The sequence below is a fragment of the Muscardinus avellanarius genome (genome assembly GCF_963383645.1).
Source record: "Muscardinus avellanarius genome assembly, chromosome: 6".
Classification (NCBI taxonomy): domain Eukaryota; kingdom Metazoa; phylum Chordata; class Mammalia; order Rodentia; family Gliridae; genus Muscardinus; species Muscardinus avellanarius.
The window spans coordinates 30,422,545-30,445,372 of NC_137791.1; the positions used below are offsets into that span (position 1 = coordinate 30,422,545).

The 22,828-nt window shown below is 40.3% G+C and overlaps 2 protein-coding genes across 5 annotated transcripts in view; both read left to right on the forward strand.

Moving 5' to 3' along the window:
• Positions 1 to 22,828, forward strand: part of RXFP1 (relaxin family peptide receptor 1) — a gene marked incomplete at both ends in the record, with an annotated part of 125,292 nt that overhangs the window by 18,515 nt on the left and 83,949 nt on the right. The window lies entirely within an intron of this gene.
• On the forward strand, positions 7,326 to 7,784 carry LOC308264634 (ubiquitin-conjugating enzyme E2 N-like; the record flags this gene model as incomplete). Its single annotated transcript, XM_080697996.1, has 1 exon — positions 7,326 to 7,784. One exon carries the CDS (start codon positions 7,326 to 7,328, stop codon positions 7,782 to 7,784), a length of 459 nt encoding a protein of 152 aa, XP_080554122.1.

Below are 22,828 nucleotides of genomic sequence, written 5' to 3' on the forward strand. Positions count from 1 at the left end.
CCTAGAAAACTATGAAAAGGCCACATCTCATCTCTATAGAGAAGGGTTTCAGGAGGGTACAGAACACCCAGAAAAAAGTGATCAGAGAGAAGTGAAAAAGTATGACTGACCTTGACCTTGAAGGGTAAGATTTGAAGAGGTTAAAAATATATGCAAGCTGGGCGTGGTGGCACACACTTGTAATTCCCGAGCTTGGGAGGCTGAGACAGGAGGATCGCACAGGTTCAAAGCCAGACTCAGCTACTCAGTTTGGCTCTCAGCAACTTAGTGAGACCCTGTTTACAAATAAAGTATAAAATAGGTCTGGGAGTGTAGCTCAGAGGTAGAAAGCCCCTGGTTTTCATCCCTAGTACCACAAATATATATATATATGCATGCAGTGGCTTTGCATATATATGTAAGTGTGTGTGTGTGTGTGTGTGTGTGTGTGTGTGTGTGTGTGTGTGTGCAGAGCCACTGTCATAAGCCAAAAGAGGAAAGAAGCATCTGTGTGTTTTCAGGGGCTTACAAGTAAGGCTACATCAGGGGCTAGCCAAGCTTAAGAGCACAGGTTCTAGAACCAGACAGGTCTTGTGACCCCCAAGCAACTATGGCTCTATGCTATAGCTTCCTGAACTGTAAAATCATGGCAATAGTAATATTTATTTAATGGAGTTGTTATGGGGATCAAGTAAAATAAAGTTCTTTTGTGTGTGTGTGGGGGGGGGGGGGTCTTGGGATAGAACCCAGGGCTCATTTGACCTCTGAGCTACACATCTTGCCTTATTTTTTATTCTTCTTTTTTTTTTTCTTTTTGCAGGTCTGGGGATGGAACCCAGGGACATTATACCTCCGAGTTACACCCCTTTCCCTATTTTTTATTCTGTATTTTGAAACAGGGTCTCACTGAGTTGCAGAGGGCCTCACTAAGTAGCTGAGGCTGTCCACAAAACACAATCCTCCTGTCTCAGCCTCCCACACTCTGGGATTACAAGGGTGCACCACCACACCTGGCCTGAAAGTATATTTTAAATGGTCTTACCACCGAAAATGATTAGTATATAAAATGACTTGATTCAATCATTTCACAATATGTATGTAGTTGTATATAAATACATATATTATATGTATTTCATAAATATATGCAATTTTGTCAATTTAAAATAAAAGAGAAATTAAATATTTAAAATAAAAAGAAATTTTTTAAAAAACACGCACACATGAAGAAAAAAAGCAAATTTATTGTCTAGACATGAGCTAATACAGGTTGGAATGATGGCTGAGACAGTAAAAATGAAAATAAGGTGTTACATAAAAGAGGTAAGAAGAAGAAATACAACTGCTTTGATTTAGGGCCCATGTTTCTTGGCCGTACCACAGGCATAATCAATAAAACTGGCTGTTACCACACCAGTGAGTGAGAATAGATTGTGACAGCTGGATAGTCAGAAAGAATTTTGTCGTAGTTTGAGACCTATGCTAGGAATTAATAAGTACAAAATCCAGGAAACTTGGCTACACTGAGTGGTGGAAAATGCATTCATTCAATAAATACTTAGTGAATACTTATGACAGGACGCTGAGCCCTTATTAATGCTTATAATGATGGCTCACAAACTGAGGATCACTTATTCTAACCCTTAAAACCTTGATTCTCAAAACCCAGGCATGGAAGAAAAAGTTTTAAGGAAGGAAGGAAGGGAGGGAGAGAGGGAGAGAGAGAGAGAGAGAGGGAACCTAATCTTTTTCCAGGCCCTCATTCACAACTCATTGGCTCACATTTTACACAGACATCTAACATGTATTATTATCTGTATTTTTAGCCACAGCTAAAAGAGTCAAATGATAAATTAGAAATAAGAATTGGAGTGGTGAGATTATGGAAGCAGACAAATCAGTAATACGAGTGGTAGCTAGTGAAGAATTATGGAGAAAAACTTATCTAAAAAGTTGACAGAATTTCAAAAACACAACTCTTTGGGCAAATTTATAGACCCAAATTTCCCTCAGATGGTCCTAACTGCGTGACCGTACTGTTGAACTTGAGAACCCACCTTTACAAAGGAAGGGTAAATTATTGTATTCAATAGAGTTCTAAAACTTCAGAAGTAATGCTAAACACACAAAAAAATTATATCAGAGACATCAGTTTACATCAGAATTTTCTAACATGTTTTACTAAAAAGGGAGACTAGAAATGGCAATCTAAGTGGCATGAGAAATAGGATCAGGACAACATTGTCAAGCCAGGCGTGGTGGCGCACTCTTGTAATCTCAGCATTCGGGAGGCTGAGACCTGAGGCTCGCGGTTTGCGGACAGCCTCAGCTACTTAATGAGGCCCTCCGCAACTCCGTGAGACCCTGTTTCAAAATAAAGAATAAAAAATGGGACAGGGGATGTAGCTCAGAGGTTGAATGCCCCTGGGTTCCATCCCCAGACCCGCAAAGAGAGAGAGAGGGAGAGAGAGAGAGAGAGAGGACACGTTTTGTTTTAAGGCAGGATTCATAGCATCATGCTTTGAGCACACTGGGAGGGATCCAGCACAGTGGTAAAAATTGGTGATGCCAAAGAGAGAAGGGTGAGTCTCTAGAATGTGCGCTGATGTGCAGGAGAGGGCGTGCATGGAGGCTCTGGCCAAGGCTGCTTTAGAGGGTAGAGAAAGGATCCCGACCCTACCAATGAGGCCAAGCAGTCCCCGCAAACCTGTGGGGGGGTGTGGGCGCCTCCTAGGTTCTCAGTTTTGTCACTGAAGTAGGAAAATGATGGAAAAGATGCTGGAGAGGAAATAAGTGGTATAAGGATCTTGGAGACAGGGATAATAACTGGAAGATGGGACAGAGAGACGGAACACTACTGAGTGGCCTGGAGGCCCCTAAGGCTGAGTCTAATCATAGTTTTACATGACATGGGAGCCTTTGGTTGGTTGGTTGGTTGGTTGGTTGGTTGGTTGGTTGGTTGGTGGTACTGAGGCTGGAACCCAGGAGCATTCTACCTACAAGCTACACCCCCAGCCCTAATTCTTTATTTTGGAATAGAGTCTCACTGAGTTGCAGAGGGCCTCACTAAGTAGCTGAGGCTGTCCAAGAACCGCGATCCTCCAACCTCAGCCTCCCAAATGCTGGGATTACAAGTGTGTGCCATCATGCCTGGCTAGCCTTTGGAAAAGAAGGTCTACAGCTACAAGTAGCAGGTGGGTATGGTGGCCCTCACCTGTAATTCTAGGTCTTAGGAGGCTCACAGGTTCAAGGCCAGCCTTAGCAACTTAGTGAAACCCTGTTTCAAAATAAAAAAAATACAAAGGGCTACAGCTCAGGGGTAAAATGTTCAGGGGTCAATTCCTAGTAGTGTATTAAAACAAAAAAGATACAGGAGAGCTATGTGTTTTTATTCTTCAGTTCATTGAAGCATGGACAGCCACGTGGCCATGTCTAGACCACAAGAGTAGGATGGGAAAGGAGCCCCGCATGGCCTGTGAGCTCACCTGCTTCCTGGCCTCCCGGGTGTAGCATTTCTTCCTCTTGGGTGGGGGCAGGGCCACTCTGAAATGAAGACCTTATGACCTACTACTGGACAAGGGTGCAGAACTTCTTTATGAACAGCTCTTACACAGAAAGGCAAGTGGCAGCAATGTTTTGTTGTTGTTGTTGTTGTTGTTGTTTATTTGTGTGTGTCTGTGTGTGTGTGGTGCTGGGGATGGAACTCAGAGGCTTTCTACCTTCAGTCTGCACTCCCAGACCTATTTTCTATTTTATTTGGAAACAGGGTCTCACTAAGTTGCTGAGAGCCTCACTCAATAGCTGAGGCTGGCTTTGAACTGTGCGATCCTATCTCAGCCTCCCAAGTACTGGGATTACAAGCACGCACCACCACACCAGGCTAATGTTTTTAGGTTTTATGGATGGCTTTAGGAAAGGGGGTTCTGGTTTCTCTGACCTGCTGTGGGGAAGAGGAATTCCCATCTCTCTGGCCTGCCCGAGGGGAGAGATGAGAGCGGGAAGCCGGGGCAGAAGGAAACTTTGCTTCCCAGACCGTTTCTGAGGACAACTTCGGGTGTCATTTTCTGAGCTCCAGTGTGCCTTTTTAACAAAAGTGAATCATACGTCAAGTCTAAAAGGAATGAGTTTTAAATGCTGCTTATCCACAAAAGCCAAATTCATAAATCGTGACTACTCTGCTTAGACATCTACTTATTCACTCAGCAAAGATTTACCGAATTCAAGTATCTCATGTCTACAGAGTACACACATCTCAAAAGCTCAAATCTGATGTCTAAAATGTTCCTCTAAATGACAGCTTCTTTGAAACATCTGCTTATACTATTCATAGATTCGTGAAAGTAATAGGAGCAGCCTGAAAACATTTGTGGCTGAGCTCTTTGTGCAAAATATTCTTAAATTATCTAGTTTTTCCAACCCTTCGGAGGCTGCCTCAGTAACACAATCCACTGTCTAATAATCCTTGAAATTAAGAAATTATTCCTTGTAACAAACCTAAACATCACCCTCAGACATGAACTGCAGTCTCATGTCAAGTTTCTTGTCAAAAACAAAATAACCTTCCATGAAATGCAGCATCTACACTCACCCCTCTATTTGATAACGTCTTTCTATTTCTAAAATCTCTTGAAATCAATTATAAAATATCCACTAGAAGACAGCCAGTCACAGAAGTAATTAACTGCCTGTTTCATAGTGGGCACATGTGTTAGCAGTCTGCTGTCCTGGATGTTTTCCCATTAATAACTCACCACTATGGTTCGAATAAGTGTCCCTAAAAAGCCCTTGGGCTTAAGGCTTAGTCTCCAGGGAGGAGCCTTTAGATGGCGGGACCTAGTAGGAGAAAGTTAGGTTATAAGGGTGTGCCCTTGAAAAGGATGTTGGGTCCTGGCCTATTCCTGCCTTTCTCTTGACTTCTTTGACCACCATGAGGTGAATGGGCCTCACTCATCATACACTTCCACCATGATATGGTGCCTCACCACAAGGTCAAAACTGACCATGAACTGAAACCTCCAAAACTGTGAGCCATCCTTTCCTCTTTTTAAGTTGATTGTCTCAGGTGTTTTGTCACAGTGATGGAAAGCTGACTAACACACTCACCAATGCATACTCCCTGTTCTCTCAACCTAGGCACTACTGAGAATTCAGGGCAAATAAATCTTTGTTTGGGGGAATTGTCCTGTTTAACAGCACTACCATACTAAGGAACTCCCCTTCCAAGAAGTGTTTATTGAAACCATTATGGTTTTTGTTCTGAGTCAGAAATTTAATATGTGAGTATAATCCAGGTCAAATCAAGTCTCCCCCAAAGTGATAGCCACTACTGTACAGAAACGGGACAGGTTCTTCAAAACTCAATTGTAAGCAGGGTGTGGTGGTGCACACTTGTAATCCCCGCATTTGGGAGGCTGAGACAGGAGGATTGCAGTTCTCAGACAGCCTCAGCTACTTAGTGAGGCCCTTTGCAACTCAGTGAGACCTGGTTTCAAAAAATAAAATAAAAATTAGGGCTGAGGGTGTCACTCAGAGGTAGAATGCCCCTGGGTTTCATCCCTAGGACTAAAAAAAAAAAAACTCAATTGTAAAAGTTTCTCTGTGTGTAGCATGTGACTTTGGCCTTCAAATTGTGTGTGTGTGTGTGTGAGTGTGTGTGTGTGAGTGTGTGTGTGTGTGTGTGTGTGTGTGTTACTAGGGATTAAACCCAGAGGTATTCTAATGCTGAGCTACACTGCAGGCCCTATTTTATTTTTATTTTGAAACAAAGTCTCCCTAAGTTGCTGAGGCTGACCTCAAACTCCTGATCCTCCTGTCTCAACCCCCAATTACTGAGATGACAGGTGTACATCACCACACCTGGCTACAGCCTTTATTTTATGCAATTAAGATCAAACTATATTGACTGTTCTTCGGGATGCTATCTATAATGTAATGACACACTGTGAACATATCATCTTAGGTGAATATGTGTTTCCTTTCTTCAAATTGTTGAACTTGATGCGTGTGCGTGTGCGTGTGTGTGTGTGCGTGTGTGTGTGTGTGTGTGTGTGTGTGTGTCTGTAACTGCATCATATAACTTATTCAACAATCTTCATTAATAACTATATTTGGGGTTATTTTGTTTCTATGTTTTTGAAATAGTTATATACATTCCTGAAGATGGAAATTATCTTTAAATACACATGGATTGACTACAGGGAAAGTTTGTCTTTGTTATGTGGTAGTTTTTGTTTTACTGTGCTTTTTGAGTTCTGTTTACCTTCTTTACAAAGTATTTTAATAAGCTATCTATACACTTTTGAGACTCTGGGTGATTGTCTAAGAAAATTGGAATATTATCTATTTTCAATAGATTGTGAAAGGGACTTTAAATGCGGGAAATGTCACAGAATTCAGTAAAACTGTGTGTGTGTGTGTGTGTGTGTGTGTGTGTGTGTGTGTGTGTATGTGTGTGGTACTGGGGGTGGAACCCAGGGACTTTCTACCACCAGGCTATACTCCCAGACCTATTTTTTACTTTGTTTCTTTATTTGGAAACAGGGTCTCACTAAGTTGCTGAGAGTCTCACTAAGTAGCTGAGGCTGGCTTTGAACCTGTACAGTCCTGTCTCAGCCTCCCAAATGCTGGGATTACAAGTGTGTGCTACCACACCCGGCTTAAAACTCCTATCTTAATGCTTGCAAAAGCCATATCTGCAAATACTACAAGCATTTTAATTACATGTCTATTTATACTTACCTGCTTTATTTTAAATTTAAGCAAATAAAGTTGTCTCTAATGTAGTAACTATGCTGATTTCAAAGAACCCATATTAAAACTTTCCTTATTAATGCTTAATGTCTAATGTTCCATATTAATGTTTAATATTGTTGCCGAATGAAGGCTATAACTTCATTGCAGCTGCTGTTCACATGAATTCCCGAGACATAACTGTGAATTTGAGTGCAATCTCTCAAGGTTATCAGAGAGTGCAACACTAAGTTTATTCCATTAATGGTAAATTGCCAGGAGTTTAGCTCCCAAGAACTGTTTATTGGAACCCTAAGGTTTTGATTCTGAGAGAGGAATTCAAGTTTTGAATGTAATCTAGGTCAAACCACCCCTCCCCATCAAAAAATAATTGATGGCCAGCCATCGTATAGTCAACTTACTAGTGGAAACAGAGCAGTTTCCTCAAAAGCCCACTGTATAGCTGTAGTGGCACACGCCTGTAATCCCAGTACTGAGGAGGCTGAGACCAGAGGATCACAGTTTGAGGAGAGCCTCAAGAACAAAGGAAGACTTCCACTCGTGCGTGAGGCGAGCAGAGCCGGAGACGAGACCAGAGGCCGAACTCAGGATCTGACAAGATGGCCGGGCTGCCCCGCAGGGTCATCAAGGAAACCCAGCGTTTGCTGGCAGAACCAGTTCCTGGCATTAAAGCAGAACCAGATGAGAGCAACGCCCGTTATTTTCATGTGGTCATTGCTGGCCCCCAGGATTCCCCCTTTGAGGGAGGGACTTTCAAACTTGAACTATTCCTTCCAGAAGAATACCCAATGGCAGCACCTAAAGTATGTTTCATGACCAAAATTTATCATCCTAATGTAGACAAGTTGGGAAGAATATGTTTATATATATTGAAAGATAAGTGGTCCCCAGCACTGCAGATCCGCACAGTTCTGCTATCGATCCAGGCTTTGTTAAGTGCTCCTAATCCAGATGATCCGTTAGAAAATGAAGTAGCGGAGCAGTGGAAGACCATCGAAGCCCAGGCCATAGAAACAGCTAGAGCATGGACTAGGCTATATGCCATGAATAATATTTAAATCGATCCGATCATCAAGTGTGCATCACTTCTCCTGTTCTGCCAAGACTTCTTCCTTTTTTGTTTGCATTTAATGGACACAGTCTTAATAGAAACATTACAGAATAAAAACCCAGACATCTTCAGTCCTTTGGTGATTAAATGCACATTAGCAAATCTATGTCTTGTCCTGATTCACTGTTGTAAAGCATGAGCCTACATTTATCAGGACTTCCGGGAAGATGGCGACCGAGAAAAGCGGGGCTTAAGAGCCCCGCTAACAACAAATCTCCATTACCACAAAATCAGCGCCTTTCATAGCCAGAAAACACCATCACCAGTGAAACAAAAAATCACCAGGCTCCAGAGAGAAAGCAGACTGAGAACAGAGCCACAGAGGAGATAACCAGCCTTGCGCCCGAGGACGCGGCAGACGCGGCAGCAGCGCCATACTGCCAGCGGCACCGGCGAATTCACAGGACGGCTACAGCAAGCCGAGGTGAGCCACTGCGGAACAGCCAGGTGGGATTTCTCCACGCAGAGAGCATCTAAAGCTCCCAGTGGCCGAGCTCAGCACACGCTGCAGGGATTCAGAGTAGAAATCAAAATCAAGAAGAAAAACGCCAGCCCCATAGCCGAGGGCGTAGCAGTGGCGCCATATTGCCATCGGCGGCAGCAGCAGAGAATTCAGCGAGGCCAGTACAGCTACATCTGCGTACTCAAGAACAGTGAGTCAAATTGCGGGCCACAGAGGAGAAATCGCAGTACTGTACTCCCTGGGACTTGATCCAGTGGGGGAGGGGCGGTGGCAGAGATATCACACCATAGGAGAACTTGCAACCTGGCACCCCCCACAGTCTAAAGCAGCCTCTATCGACTCTCTGGGTCGGAGACTCTGTGATAAAACCCAGTAAAGGAGTAGTGGGGTCCGAGATACTACTGACTCGAGATCCAGAACACCTTAAGGGAAGTCATAGTGACCCAAGGGAAGAACCCAGAAAAGGCACAAACTTCCGAAATCATGGGAAAGAGGAATAATACTGGAGCAATTAATGCCCACAACCCCACAACATCAGAACCCGATAAAACAGAAAATCAGAGATTTCTAGAAGATCAAATCAGGAAAATAACTGTAGAAATAATAGAGGTGCTTCGAAAAGAACTCAGAGAGAGCCAAAAAGAGATAAAGGATGCAATTAATGAAGTAAAGGCCTGAATTCAAAGCACAAAAACCGATTAGAACACATGGAGAACAGAATCTCGCTCTTAGAAGATGATCATTCCAAAAATGAACGCATAGTTTCTAATCTAGGAAAAAATATCCGACAGCAGGAATCTGATATTGAAGAAATATGGGCCCATTTTAAGAGAGCTAACCTAAGAATAATTGGAATAGAGGAGGGAAAAGAAAGTGAAACCAAAGGGATCAACAATCTCTTCAAGGAAGTAATAGCAGAAAATTTTCCAGACATAGAGCAAGAGGTCGATACGCAGGTCCAGGAAACTTATAGAATTCCCTTTAGACAGGATCGGAGAAGAGGATCCCCACGCCACATAATTGTCAAAATGACCAATGTGGAAGCCAAGCAGAGAATCTTTAAGGCAACAAAAGCAAAGGGCCAAGTGACATTCAGAGGCAAACCAATTAGAATCACTCCAGACTTCCCAAACCAAGTCATGAGAGCCAGAAGGGCTTGGAGTAACATATTCCAAACTCTGAAAGATAACAACTTCCACCCAAAAATTTCCTACCCAGCAAAACTTTCTATCAAATTAGATGGAGAAATAAGAAGCTTCCATGACAAACAGAAACTGAAGGAATTTATGTCTTCAAAACCAGCGCTAGAGAAAATACTCAAAGAGATTAACTACAAAGAAGAAATAGGTAACACACACCAGAACCAGAGAAACAAGATTTTCCATCCAACAGACAACTAAGACTGGTTATCTGTGGAGATTCATTATTTATGTTAGTCTTTTACCTATCTCTAAATGGTATTGTTTGTCTTTATTGTTGTTAATTTTTAGGATTTCTAGTTGGAATATTAATATACCTTCAGATGTAGCATTTGGAAATATTTTATCCCATTCTATTAGTAACTGTTAACTCTGTTTACATTGTCTTTGGATATACAATTTTTTTTTTATTTTTTAGGGAGTTTGTATACTCTTCTGTTGCCTGTGCCATTGAAATCATAACCAAGAAATCACTACCAATTTCAATGTTGTGAGGTTTTATGACCCAGATTTTCTCCTAAAAGTTTATAGTCTTAAGATTTATATTTAGGTCTTTTATCTATTTTGAGTTAATATTTGCATATGGGATTAGGTAAGGGTCCAATTTTATTCTTTTTTGTGTAATTATTATTTTTCAACAATATTTAGTTAAAAGATTATTATTTCCACCACCAAATGTTCGTGGAAACCTTGTCAAAAATAACTTGACAATATAGGGAAGAATTTAGCTCTATGCTTTTATTTAACTCCAATGGTTTATATATCTGCCTTTAGAATAGTACTACACTGTTTCAATTATTGTCGCTTTATATGGTTTGAAATCAGAAAATATATATCTTCTAGCTTTGTTCTTTTTCAAGATCATTTTGGGTACCTAGAGTCCATATTCCATATTAGGATAGATTTTTTTCTGAAAAATAAATATATAAATATATGATAGTTTCACCTAAAAAATAGAAAAAAATATTCTCTGGTAAGAAAGAAAGCAAAAAGAAACATTGAAATGTTATCTTTAAGTCATCAAAAGCTTGGTATCAGACAAATGAAACTGTTATGTGAAATTATCATTTTTAATTTTAGATAAATTGCCATAATACTAGATGTCAACTACTAAGCCAAGCATGGGAAGGAGGGATAGGGAGAGAATGGGGTGGGGATTGGGTGGGGGCTGACTGGGAAAAGTGTGCATGTATGTCTACAAAAGTATGTATCCTACTATGATGTATGAATACAGTGCACCAATATAAAAAAGAAAGAAAAAAAAAAAAAAGCATGAGCCAAGGCTAGAAGTATCATCTGGATTGTTGCGAAGCGTTTAAAAGCAGTGGCTCTCTGCTTTTATCCATTTCCCCCATCATGGTTTAAGTATAAAGCACTGTGAATAAAGGTAGTTGTCAGGGTTAGCTGCCAGGATTATGGGTGTTTTTATTTTATTTTATTTTATTTTATTTTATTTTATTTTTTGAGGGGAAAGGTGTTTTAGTTTTATATGCTCCTTTCCCCCCATTTAGGGTGATCTAATTGCATTGGTTAAACGCAGCTAACCAGTTCTTTAGTGTATGCTCTCTAGCCAAGTCTAACTTTATCAGACGCTGTAGGTGGAAGAGCTTTGATTGTTTGAACCAGAATGGGAACATTAAGAACATCACAGCCCTCACTAATACAGTGTGACTTTGCTGTCAAGTGCAGATTTCCCCTAAGAAAGAGCTTGTGACCATTTTGTATGGCTTGTCTGGAAACTTCTGTAAATCTTATGTTTTAGTAAAATATTTTTTGTTATTTAAAAAAAAAAGAACAAAGGAAGACTTTCAACAACCTATCGATATCCAGTTTCAAAACAAAAAATAAGAAGGGCTGGGGTTGTAGCTTAGAGGTAGAATGCCCGGGTGACTCAGCTGGCCTATCAGGACTATGCGCAACTCTCCAATGTAGTTCCTTCCCCCATGGCCGGCTGACTCTCCAGAGGGTGCCGGATCCAAATATAACAGCAGTCTCTGATTAAAAAAAAAAAAAAAAGAGGTAGAATGCCCCTGATTCCAATCCTTAGTACTATCAAGAAAACATTGTAAAAGTACTTCTCTGTATTTGCTCTCTGGCTTTGGTTCTTTTCTTTTCTTTTCTTTTCTTTTTTTTTTTTTTTTTGGTGGTACTGGGGGTGGAACCCAGAGGCTTTCTACCTCCGGGCTATACTCCCAGACCTTTTTTATATTTTATTTGGAAACAGGGTCTCACTAAGTTGCTGGGAGCCTCACTGAGTAGCTGAGGCTGGCTTCGAACCCGTGCGATCCTCCTGTCTCAGCCTCCCAAGCGCGGGGATTACAAGCGTGCGCCACCACGCCCGGCTTGGTTCTTGAATTACATGGAGACTCAGTATCAAGGAGACAACCACAATGTAGCTGCACAAAACCAAGCCTTTTTTTTCACTTCTCTGTGCACCAGAATTCATGCAGAGTGCATGAAATACATACAGTGAAGACACACATTTGTTTACACAGAGCGGAATAGCAGTAACCCAGCTGGGTGTGGTGACACACACCTGTAATTTCAGTACTTGGGAGGCTGAGACAAGAGGATCACAGGTTCAAAGCCAGCCTCTACAATTTAACAAGAGCCTCCGCAACTAAACAAAACCACTTCAAATTTAAAATAATAATAATAATTAAAAGGTTGGGGATTTAGCTCAGAAATAGAATGCTCCTGGATTCTGAGGAAATCAAGCAGCAAGAGGAGCAGCAATAATTTATTCTGTGACAAAAAAAAAGGCTGCTGATACTCAGAACTTGGGTCCCACTTGGCAATCAGCATAGATGATTGTTCCTCTGCTTCTCCACCCACTAGATCTCACAGGATTTCCAAAATGAAGGGCCGAATGGTTCATCAAAAGTGTCGTTACTGTTGCTATTAAAATCATTAAGCATTTTTTATCACTCAAATTTTTGACTGTCATATTTTAATTGATTTAATTTAATATGTTAGGAATGATTTTTTTACAAGATAAGAATGTTCAGATTAAAAGCTGCAATCATGACAATCTAATTTTAAGTACAAGTAAAAGCATATTGTATTTGCATGCACATGGAGAATTAACTTCTAAGCCAAATTCTCCTCGCTGCCACGGTCGCCATCCACCCGTCCCGCGCCCGCTCGGGCTCTCAGTTTCGAGTCTATGTTGCTGCCTCATCTCTGTTGAAATAACTAACTTTCTCATCCCAATGCCACACAAATTTCCAGTGCACAGATAAATACTTTATTCATGTAGTCAAAATGCCTTCCAAAACTTACTGAAAAATACATCTGTTCTTAAACCACGTGTTTGCTCTGTAAGCCTAGCAATATCTATCACACATCACATTTTTTTGTTGTTGTTGTTGTACTGGGGGTGGAACCCAGAGGCTTTCTACCTCTGGGCTATACTCCCAGACCCATTTTATATTTTATTTGGAAACAGGGTCTCACTAAGTTGCTGACAGCCTCACTAAGTATCTGAGGCTGGCTTCGAACCTGTGCGATCCTCCTGTCTCAGCCTCCCAAGCGCGGGGATTACAAGCGTGCGCCATCACGCCCAGCACACATCACATTTTTAAAATTTTTCTATTTGGACAACTTACTCCTTATCTGAAAAGAGCTTGCCTTTAGGACAAAATACATTTAACTTAAAAACCAGCACCAAAATAATAATAATAATAATAATAATAATAATAATAATAATTCAGATGAAGCCACCCCTTCTCTTCTCCTTGTTCTCCTCACCCTTCATGCTCTATGGCTTGGTGTGTGTTCTCGCCCTGGAGAAACACAGACAGACAGACAGAAAACAGTGGTCACTTCCTGCATCCACGCTGCACATCATGAAATCATTGGACCTTCCTTGTTTATAGCCAAATTATACAGACCCTTTTAAACAGTAAAGAGTGGCCAATTGGAATTCAAGTATGGATAAAGTAAGGCATATATTATTCAACATAGCATATCCAATAGGTTCATACATTTATATTTGGAAGAACTATTATTTATTCCTTCTTAATAGCCACAAAAAATAAAGCTGGACTGAATTTTCTTGGTTAATGGAGAGCCACAAAAATATATATATACAATATTAAGCAAGGTATATATTTCACCCCTATAAGAAAGTGGATATGCTATAAAAAAATAGTCTCAAATATCAATTACACATCCAGTACTAAGACAAGTGGCTGTGAATTCTAATCTCCTAGATTGTATTGTACAAATAAGGAAGACAGGAATTCAATTCATAGCAAGACACCCAATTATCAACCTGGCACAACGACACATGCCTTAATCGCAGGATGTGAGAGACAGGAGGAGCCCCAGCTTGAGGTCAATCTCTGCAAGTAGTATGACCCTTTTTCAAAATAAAAAGGGCTAGCCAGTTGTGGTGGTGCATGCTTATAATCTCAGCATTTGGGAGGCTGAGAAAGGAGAATCATGGTTTGCAGCCAGCCTCTGCTACTTAGTGAGGCCCTTTGCAACCCAGTGAGACCTTGTTTCAAAATAAAGAATAAAAATTAGGGCTGGGGGTGTAGCTCAGAGGTAGAATGCCCCTGGAGTCAATCCTCAGTACTGAAAAAAAAGGGCTTGAGTTGTAGCTCACAGGTAGAATGCCCCTGGATTCAATACTCAGTACCCCCCAAAATAAATTTTAAGATGTCCAGCTATCCTTTCAATGACTAATTAATATTCTTGCAAAATTCTAGAATAATTTTAAATCCTTCTAGTGCAGTGTATTAGTCAATTACATTAAGCTTCCAATTGTAACTATTTACCATCTAAGGTCAGAGAAACCTCAGAGCTGTGAATATACAGGTAAAACAGAGTTATATAAACTTGGGAGATACTTGAATGGTGAGGACTTCTTCCCCAAGAGGAGAAACAAGCTCTGTTACCCTCCTCCGGGAATTAGTGTAACGCCTACAGACATGAGCTCTACACTGGCGCCCTTCCTCAGCGGCATGGACGGATGTAGGCTGCAGGTGACAGAGCTGGCAGTGCTGCGAGTGACCATCCAGCTACACTGAGCACATCACATTTACTATTTTATTTATAAATGTTTAAAGTTCAACAAACTGAACCATCAGTCCCATTTAACACTGTTAATTAAATATATTGAGCTTTTTTTTTTTCGGTACTGGGGATGGAACCCAGGGGCATTATACCTCTGAGCTATACCCCCAGTCCTAGTTTTTAGTCTTTTTTAGTTTTGAAACAGGGTCTCATTGGGTTGCAAAGGCCCTTGCTAAGTAGCTAGGGCTGTCTGTGAACCGTGATCCTCCGATCTCAGCCTCCCAAATGCTGGAAAGTCAAGTGTGCGCCACCACGTCCGACTTGAGCTATTTTAAAAGCATCTTAAATGTAATAATTCACTTTACGTACTTTAAATGCTTGCTTTAAAACTTCAGAAAATTAATAAAATAAATGTTTGTGGGGGGGGGGCACTGGAGAACTCAGGGTCATTATACTTCCAAGCCACACCCCCAGCTTTATCTTGTTTTTTATTTTGAAACAGGGTCTTGCTAGGTAATGAGAGTCTCACCACTTGCTGAGGCTATCCTCGAAATTACGACCCCCCCTGTCTCAGCTTCCCAAGTACTGGGATTACAAGTGGGTACCACTATGCCTGGCAGTAAAATATATATTTAAATACAGTAAATGCCAATTTCTCTTAAATATTCTAGTGCTGCTTATAAACTTAGTCAAATTTTATTATAACATAAATCACAATTAAAATCCTTGTGTTCAAATGAGTAGGTTAATCTGTTCTACCGGTTTTTATTTCTTTTTTAAATACTTTTATTGATGCAATGCAATTAGACGACATAGTGAGACTCAAAAGATTCAAATGTACATGCACACATCAACTTGGTGCATTTCTGTCCCTCCCTTCTCCTCACCACACATGTTAGGAAGATTAGTAATAAAATCTCGTATCCGCGTAATCTTATTTGAACTGTTCCCTTTCTCAATCCTCGTTTTCCCCCTCCCTCTCTCCCTCCCCCATCTGTTCTATTATTTTACCGTTTTCTCTCCTCATCTGACTGAAGTCCCTTTTGCTCCTATTTTTGTTCCAGCTCCCACGTATGAGATAAGACATACAGCCTTTGCCTCTCTGAGCCTGGCTGATCCCACTCAGAACAATATTCTCTGCTTCCATTCATTTTCCTGCAAATGACATAATTTTGTTGCTTTTTATCTTTGAGTAAAATTCTATTGCGTGTATATACCACATTTTCATTATCTGTTGTCTGTGGATGGACATCTAGGTTGATTTTATAATTTGCCTATTATAAATTGTGCTGCTACAAACATGGGTATGCATATCCCTATTACTTTGGATTTTTTGTTTATTTGTTTTTTATTGTTGTTGTTTTGGGGGTTGTGGTGCTGGAGTTGAACCCAGAGGTATTCTACCTTGAAACTATACCTTCAGCCCTTTGTATTTATTTTGAAACAGGGTCTTGCTGAGTTGCCAAGGCTGTCCTCAAACCTACCTACGATCCTCTTGTCTCAGCCTCCCAAGTACTGGGATTACAGATGTGGGCCGCCACACCCAGTGTAATCTGTTGTCTTTAGTGACTTAATGTTATTAAACAATAAAAATACTCTAAACTACTGATAAGCACAGATTATCCTACATTAAGACTCAGTGCCAAGAGCTGGGGATGTAGCTCAGTGGCAGAGCACTTGTCCAACACACGCATGGGTCTGGGTTCAATCCCCAGCACCACAAAGTAATAACTAAAAAGAAAGATTTAAGCCGGGTGTGGTGGTGCATGCCTATAATCCTTGTACTTGTGAAGCTGAGACAGGAGGATCGCAGGTTCACAGCCAGCCTCAGTTACTTTGTGAGACTGTGTTTCAAAATAAAGAATAAAAAATAGGGCTGGAGATATAGCTCAGAGGTAGAATGCCCCTGGGTTCAATCCCCGGTACCACCAAAAAAAAAAAGATAAAGTGCCAATACTATATTTTAATTTTATCATATCTGTATTTAATTCTATTATTTGTTATGGTTGAAAATACACATATCCATGAAAAGAATTTTACTATACTCAGTCAGTAAGGTTTTCATCCTAAACAAGCTAAGGTTATTTTTTAGCCAACTCTCTTACCAGGACACAGGATAAATGAGGATCAATTATTCTACCTCAAGCTTTAACAATAAGGAAGTGTAAGCCCCTCAGAGGCTGTTGGTCTCAAAGTCCACATCTCTTGCGTTCAAATAAGTGCAGGCTGGTAATTCCAGCACTCAAGAGGCTGAGACCAGAGGATCGTGGTTTGCAGACAGCCTCAGTTACTTAGTGAGATCCTCTGCAACTTAGTGAAACCCTGTTCAAAATAAAGAATAAAAAAATAGGGCAGGAGGTGTAGCTCAGGGGTCGAATGCCCCTGGGTTCCATCCCCAGACTCGCAAAAAAAAATTAAAAAAATAAAATAAGGCTGGGGGTGTAGCTCAGAGGCAGAATACCCCTGGGTACAATCTACTACCACAAAAAAGAAAAAATTAGACCTCTATCAGGTAGGAAAAATTACTCTGTTATCAGGTTCTGTAAACAGGGGCCTACAAACTAAATAAAATACCAACTAACAGAAAAAAAAATCATATGCAGAAACTAATAAAATAAAGTTGCCAGACCCAAGAAACGGTGGCACATGCCTGTAATCCCAGTATTTGGGAGTCTGAAACAGGATTGCAAGTTTGAGGACAGCCTTGGCAACTCAGCCAAACCCTGCTTCAGAATTTAAAAAATATAGGGTGTACTGGCACACGCTTATAATACCAGCATTTGGGAGGCTGAGACAGGAGAATCGCGGTTGACGGACAGCCTCAGCTACTTAGTGAGGCCCTCTGCAACCTAGTGAGACCCTGTTTCAAAATAAAGGATAAAAAAGTAGGGCTGGGGTGTAGCTTGGAGGTAGAATGCCCCCTGGGTTCCATCCCCAGTACCGCAAAAAGTAAAAATAAAAAATATAAAATATAAAAGTCTAGGGGTATAGCTCAGAGGCAGAGTGCTCCCAGGTTCAATCCCAAGTATAAAAAAAAGGAAAAAATCAGCCCACTAAGTTATTAAAACTAGAAACTAATGTAGGGGAAGTGGAAATGGGCTTAGTAGGAGAAGTGAGAATGGGCTCCCCACAGGAAAAAAAAAAAAAAAAGTAGGCTTCCTTGGGAAATACAAAGGTGTTTTTAGGAAAACATATAGGAAATAAGAAAAGTGTGTGCTGTTTTTTCATGCAGAAGTAGGTGCTCTGTCCCTCCTCTAAGGCCATGAATCTTCCCTAAGGAAAAGTGAGGTTTACTCTTGGTCTCTCTCCTGGGAGTAGACTGACCCAAAAGAGAGAGTTTGTGCCAGCTTCATTTCCCAGAAGTTTCTGCTTTTAGTCAAATAAAAAAAAAAAAACTCTGAGAAAGCTTATTTCTGCATCTACTGACTTTCAAATATTTTTAGCTGAAAATACCAATTCTGGGATTCCAAGTGAGTCCCCACATCTGTTAAAGGATAATGTAAAAAGAATGAGGAGGAGGAGGAGGAGGAGGAGGAGGAGGAGGAGGAGGAGGAGGAGGAGGAGGAGGAGGAGAAAGAGAATGAGTGGAGGAGGAAGAGATAAAACAATGACTCATATGATATAATCATGACTCAAAGACTTTAACTAGTTTACTAACAAGGGAACCAGTCAGGTGTCACAAATAATTCAAAGGAGAATTCAAAACACACCCACACAGATCCAGCAGGAATGCTGGAATAAATGTGTTTAATTCATGCAAAACTGACCAATATCCACAAGGCGATATCAGTGTGTCTCACAATCTGCATTTCTATCACAGAAAATCTGCATTTTTGTGGACAATAGTCATTTGCGTTTCGTTTACCACAACCTAGAAAGTTGTCAAGAAGCTCCAAGAAGATGTGAGGCTGAGATAACCTGGCACAGTGTTCTTGACCTTTTTACCCATTTTGAAGTCTTTAACATTTTTCCCTGTCATATTAATGACCCAGGACAGAAATAAAGAGCGCTTGAGAACAGCTGGTGGCCCGTTACAGACCAGAGTGTTTACCTTTATGAGTTTTTACTGTAACTCTTTGGGCAATTTTTCTGGAGGGACACAGTATCACCTTTTCTATTTATTAGAGCTATTATCAAATGGTGCATTGCTGTCGTAAGATATTTACCCCATAATTAAAAGGAAACATCTTTTTCTACTTCTTTAGATTTGCTTTTGATGTCTCCAAAGTTGTCTGGTAAACATCACCTACTGGCCCTTGCCTTATTCCTTCTCATCCTGAATGTTGAGTCCTAAAGCCATTTGGTGGACAGAGGAAGGTGTTCTGTGCTGGGCGTGAAAGAGGCTATTCAGAGATTCAGTAGGGTGAGGAGGGTGTCCATAGAGGGAGTGGGCACCTGATCCCAGACAGGGAAAGGAAGACACTCATGTGAGAAAGTTGCCCATTGTGTAGAAATCAGAACTGAGTGGTATGAGAAGAGAATTTATCAAGATAATAAATGTCAAAGCCACCTTGCGTGGTGGCTCACATCTGTAATCCCAGTACTTGGGAGGCTAGACAGTAGGATCACAGGTTCAAAAACAACCTAAGGAACTTAACAAGACCCTCAGCAAATTAGCAAAATCTTGCTTCAAAATAAAACAAAAAAGGCTGGAGCATAAAGCTTGAACATAGATGCCACTGAGTCCAATCCCCAGTACCAAAAAAAGATATAGATAATAAATATACTAAAGAGAATAGAAATTGGGTTCCTCACTATAGGAAAAGGGAGCCATAGAAACATAAAACTAGACTGAACCTTAGAATTGGAGATGAACTCATAGTTTTCAGTGACCAGAGATAAGTTGATAAATAGAAATGTCCACAGGTATGAATAATTGCACATATATATCTCCTGGTCTATCCACCAAAGGGCCTTGTAGCAATGATATTCCAATATCAATGAGCATACCTGGAGTCCAAATCTTAGTTTATAAACAGTATTTTACCCTGAGAGAAACCAGAGCTCAGGGAAATGGCTGGTTCCAGGGCTATGGCAGGGAAGCTACAACATGGTTCTGAAACATCTTTTAGTACCAGAATCCTGGGAAGTGCTCCAAGAATGGTGGGTAGATATCAAAAGGATAATAAAGCCAGTTTGTAGTAGTTCCCACTGGCCAAATCTAGGACAACTTGAGCATAAATAAGCAAATAATGATGATAGTTAACAAAGTATAGCCCATTGAATGAAATGGGAATCTGTAAGTGCAGTTTATAGAAATAAATGAATAAATTGAATTTTTTTTTTTTTTTGGTGGTACTGGGGTTCCTGGAAACCCTTCTACCTCTGGGCTACACACCCAGACCTGTTTTTATACTTTTTTTTTATTTGGAAACAGGGTTTCTTAAGCCAGCACGGATGGCTTTGAACCTGCGTGATCCTCCTGTCTCCACTTCCCAAGCGCTGGGATTACAAGCGTGCGCCACCATGCCTGGCAATAAATTGAAATTTTAATGAAGGAACATGTTTTTAGATAGTTTAACAGTACCTCACACCAGGTGTGGTGGCACATACCTGTGATTCCAGTACTTGGGAAGGTGGGACAGGAAGATCACAGGTTCATGGCCAGCCTCAGGAACTTAAGCCCTCTACAATTTAGTGAGACACTGTTTCCACATAAAAAATAAAATAGAGATGGGTGGTGGATTTTACTAAATTTATGACTATATTTTCAGTTTTGAGTGTATTATCTTCTTTAACTGAAACCCTGTTTTCTATGCTCTCCACTCTGTTGATGATAGCTTCAATGAAATTGTTTGTTGACTCTATCAATTCATTCAGATTTTCTATTACTTCTTTATGGACAGTTTTTTCACAAAGTTCTTAATTTTCTGAATGCTCTTTCTGATTTCCTTCTTGAGATTATTTTATTGAATATCAAAATTCTCCATTCTCCATCTGGCATCCTCTGCACCTCTGTTTCAGTGGGTTCTGTTGTTTTGAGGTTGTGAAGATTAGTTGTGGTTTGGTTGGACTTTTTCCCCATGTTTTCAGGGGTCGTGATTGCAGAGCTCAGGAACCCAGAAAATGGTTGGGGAATAACTGCCCCCAGGTGCAGCCCCCAGCTGCAGTCTTCAGCTGGCCTACGGTGTTCCTGATGGCTGCTCTGTGTATCTAAATGCACTGTTTCTATGGACAGAGATTATCTCTGTTATAGATGACGAGAACTTACTTGTTCCCATTTTGCTTGCTTACTCAGAAAGGCTAAGGAAGACTTCTTTCAGATGATTTTCTTTCAGAGCCCCAGGCTTTGTATGTATCCCATCCACCCTCTTGAACGCCCCTCTCTTAATTTCTTAATTTTAATGGTTATAGCATAGTTGTGGAACAATTTCCTTGCATATAGGAAATACAGTCCAAAATATTTAGGGGCGATAGAGCATCAGGTCAGCACCTTATTCTCAAATAGTTCAGGGAGATAAAAAAGTTTTTTGTGCTATACTTGCAGATTCTCTGTCGGTTTGAGATCATCTCTGTTATTTTGAAAATATCACTTAGAAATATTTGATATTTTTTAATATATCTTTTGAGTCACAGTGTTATGAAAATATAAAACATTTCATGATACAAACATTGTAAACTGCTTCTGGCACTAAATATAAATTTAAAAGGTAGGTAGACCATAAACTGGGGATGGTGGCTCATGCTTGTAAACCCAGTGCTTGGGAGGCTGAGACAGGAGGATCGCACAGGTTCGAAGCCAGCCTTAGCTACTGAGTGAGGCTCCCAGGAACTTAGTGAGACCCTGTTTCCAAATAAAGTATAAAATAGGTCTGGAAGTATAGCCCAGAGGTAGAAAAGCCCCTGGGTTCCACCCCCAGTACCACCAAAAAAAAAAAAAAGGTAGACCATAAAGTTAATATTCATAAAAGTAAATTACTTGGAGAAGAATTTTCAAAATAGTAGCATAAAAATTCAGGTTTGGCAATTAAAACTTCTTCAAACAGTATCTGTGAATGGAGGCTGATAGTTTTGTAACAAATTTTCTAAAAACCTTGATTTTTAAGCTCAATCTTAAAAAAAAAAAAAAAAAATCAATGAGGCCGGGCGTGGTGGTGCACACCTGTAATCCCCGTGCTTGGGAGGCGGAGACAGGAGGATCGCGCAGGTTCGAAGCCAGCTGCACTGGCTTAAGAGACCCTGTTTCCAAAAAAAATATAAAAAACAGGTCTGGGAGTGTAGCCCGGAGGTAGAAGGGTTCCATCTCCAGTACCACCAAAAAAAAAAAAAAAAAAAAAATCAATGAGGCTATAAAAATCCATCTCAACACAGATCAATTTATATATAAACTTGAGATCTCTGAAATGCCTGGTATTATTTGGTATATAAATCCTTGGTTTTAATTTTTTTAATCAATTGTTTGGGGAAAATAATGAATCTTAAAATTTACAACACAGTTCACTTCACAAATTTGATTATTTCCTTCATCAAACTATGTGTTCTGAAATAATTATGCACAAACACAGACATAGCTGGATTGCTTCCCTGTAAGAAATGTAAATTGGCCTGATATTAAAAGGTTCCATTGTGTTTTACAAAGAAAATACTCGCTTTTATTCCTTTTATGCTTTGATCAAAGACTACAAACAGGTTTTGACATAATTAGCTTTAATGACTCTTCAAATCTGTTTTTATTTTTTAGCAATTACAATTATTCTAGAAAGTTATAAATATTTTCAAATTTGGTAAAGACTGACAGCATATAATTGCACCTGGTGTCTACAATGATCTTTAAAATTATATAATCTGTAAATTTTTAAATGGTATAAATAATTTATGTTGACACAAAAATCTACACACATATTTATAGCAACTTTATTCACAATTGCCAAAATGTGGAAGCAACCAAGATGTCTTACACTAGGTGAATGGATCAACATGTATTGCTAAGTGAAAGAACCCAATCTAGAAAAGTTACAGTGTACGATTCCAACTGCATGACACTGTAGAAAAAGCAGAATATGGAGTTAATATGTTCACTGGTTACCAGGAGCCTGTGGGGAGGAAGGGGTGAATAGACAGAGGACTTTTAAGGCACTGTGAGGAGCAGAAGGGATAACCCCTGTCCTGTCCATGATGAATGGTCATTGCCAACACCCCACAGCAACCAACAGGTCAACAAGAGAAAAGCATCTTATAGTCTGGATTTAAAATGTCCTCAAAAGCCAGGTGCAGTGGCCTACACCTGTAATCCCAGTACTTAGGAAGCTGAAACAAGAGGATCATAGGTCAAGGCTAGCATGCAGGCCCTGTGTCAAAATACAAAAG